The sequence below is a fragment of the Laccaria bicolor genome, genomic scaffold (assembly GCF_000143565.1).
Source record: "Laccaria bicolor S238N-H82 LACBIscaffold_734 genomic scaffold, whole genome shotgun sequence".
Taxonomy (NCBI): Eukaryota; Fungi; Basidiomycota; class Agaricomycetes; order Agaricales; family Hydnangiaceae; genus Laccaria; species Laccaria bicolor.
In genome coordinates, this window is record NW_001890472.1 from 1 (window position 1) to 2286 (window position 2286).

General features: G+C 46.4%; 1 protein-coding gene across 1 annotated transcript; it reads left to right on the forward strand.

The window, feature by feature from the left end:
• Positions 1–258: 258 nt before the first annotated feature.
• On the forward strand, positions 259–2096 carry LACBIDRAFT_336341 (uncharacterized protein; the record flags this gene model as incomplete). Its single annotated transcript, XM_001891292.1, has 6 exons — positions 259–524; positions 738–864; positions 914–977; positions 1314–1339; positions 1482–1670; positions 1761–2096. Coding segments are annotated over 6 exons (1008 nt in total), but the record flags the coding sequence as incomplete, so codon positions are not given.
• Positions 2097–2286: the final 190 nt, after the last annotated feature.

Sequence of the window (2286 nt, forward strand, 5' to 3'; positions counted from 1 at the left end):
CGACACACCTTTACAAGCATATGTCCGAGGTCAATCTGTGAATCAAAGGAGTACCAAGTGCACAAAACCTCAGATGACATACCTCTACAAAGTCTTGTGAAAGGAGGTGGTGTAGGAAGTGCTAAAGAAGCACCATCCAGTGATACCCCCCATCGACCTTTGCGATGACTGCTTAGATCTCGTCCATGCCCATGGAGCTCGTCGTTACCTTCACATCCACAAGAACCATCAAGTGATGATGTATTTTATACTCCACAGACTGAGCGAAAGATTCGTCTTGCAGCATTGCACTGGAAACGTCTTGAGACACTCAAGACTAACAAGTTCTGCGCCACAGAGAAGAGGGCACTGGATGAAATGGAGAGTGCTGCACAGGGAGCAAGGGAGAAAGAGGCAGACCAAATGAGACATGTGGGAGTGTTCAACAAGGTCCTGGCTATCCTGCAAGAGAATCAGTGCACCTTGGCGGAATTTCTTGACTACACCTTTAATCCAAGCATCAGTCATGTATTTGACTGGCGTTGGTGAGGATTCTTCCAGGAAAAGTCCACTGTAGAGCGAATCTTGGGTTACTGGACATCAGCTGGTTATAGCAAAGGTGCAAGGCTTACAATGAAGGAGTGGGTGTTGGGACAGGCAAAGAAGATAGCTGGCCAAGAGGCGTGCACTATCACCGAGTCGGGGCTACTGAAGACAACAAATAAAGAAATAAACGAAAACTTTTTCTTCGATTACAGCATTGCTAGACTCACGCAAAACCTGCGAAGCCTGGCACCTACTTTTTTCTCAATAGCTGATGCATTCTCTACAACGTCTCGGCAGGAAAAGTCTCTTTCCAAGGGATGGGCTGAGAAGAAAAACATTGTGAGCAGCTCCGTGATAGTATCTTCAATCAGAACTTACTCACTATTAGTGTTTGAAAGTCCGGTTAGGTCCTGTTATTGGGTGCCCAGGGGCTCTAACCGAGACCGAGACTGGTTAGCCTTTGTCCCGAAACCTAAAATAACCTAACCGGACCACAACTAACCGGTTACGGTCGGTTATTTGCAGTTACTAACCAGTTAGGACCGAAAAATAAAGAATCGGTTATAACAAGGCAAATATGTTCATATGTATCTTGATAGATATTATTTCTGCATATTCTAGCTTTAAAACGAGCCCAAGAACGCTAAAATCGGTGAAGAATTGACATATTTATGCAATTATCCTTGAAAGTCTACACATTTGAGTGATATTTTAGAGATTTGACTGTAACTTAGTCAAATTTTAAGCGTTTTCAACGTTCTCAAGTGCGTTTTGAAGGTGTATAATAGGGCTGGTTATAACCGGTTATTTAACGGTTAGTTAACCGCAAAATAACCGGTTATTCCATTTTCGAAATCAACTAACCCTAACCGCGGTTAGGTTAGTGTTGCGGTTAGGTCCGGTTATTTTCCGGTTAACTAACCTAACTTTCAAACACTACTCACTATGGATGGCAGATGGAGGGCTCGGCTATCTTGACACTTCTCAAGGCAAGAAGTCAGAAGAATAATTATGCACAGGCTATTCACAGCACATACCTCATGGCCACAGGAGCACAATGCCAGCATTTTACAGTGTTCACCTCACTTGGAATAGGTATCAGCTACCCGAGTGTTATAACACAACTACCGAAAGAGAACAAGGGGGTGAGCAAAGCTTCAGAGGGCGCAATTACACCCAAAAAGAGAAGGTGAACGCCGGGCACCTTGTATCAGCTCTCTCAAGCATGTCGAAAGACTGCCTGCAAGGTCACTGCAACTGGCCTTTTTGTCTCATATTATGTCTCCACCTGCGCCTCCACTCTTGGGGTTGCAACGTTTGATGCCTCTGAGGCCAGTGCTTCCTCTAGCTCCTTCTGCTCTGCCGCTAACAATGTGCCCTCTCTTGGTACGAAACTTCGCAGGCGTCTTGCGTGGTACAGGCCGTCGAGAGGGGTGCCGTCCAAAGTTTCCAGCTTGTATGAGTTTAGGAGGCGCTCAGCAACTCGGTGTGGGGAAGACCACATGGGCGCTAGTTTGCGTTCGGTCCTGAGGGTGGATGCTAGTTTGTTGTCGTATACCTGTACTAGCTGACCTTTCTCGAATTTGATGACTCCTGTCTTTGAAGCCTTGAGCCTGCGGTCGAACGCAGTTTTCCTTTGCACTGCGTGGTGAATGGCCTCCGCGTACCCATCAAGACGTTGTTGCGCCGCGTAGGTCATGTGTGAATCAACATCAGATGGGGGTAAGAAGGAGCAGCTAACCTCGAAGGGTGTCTTGATGG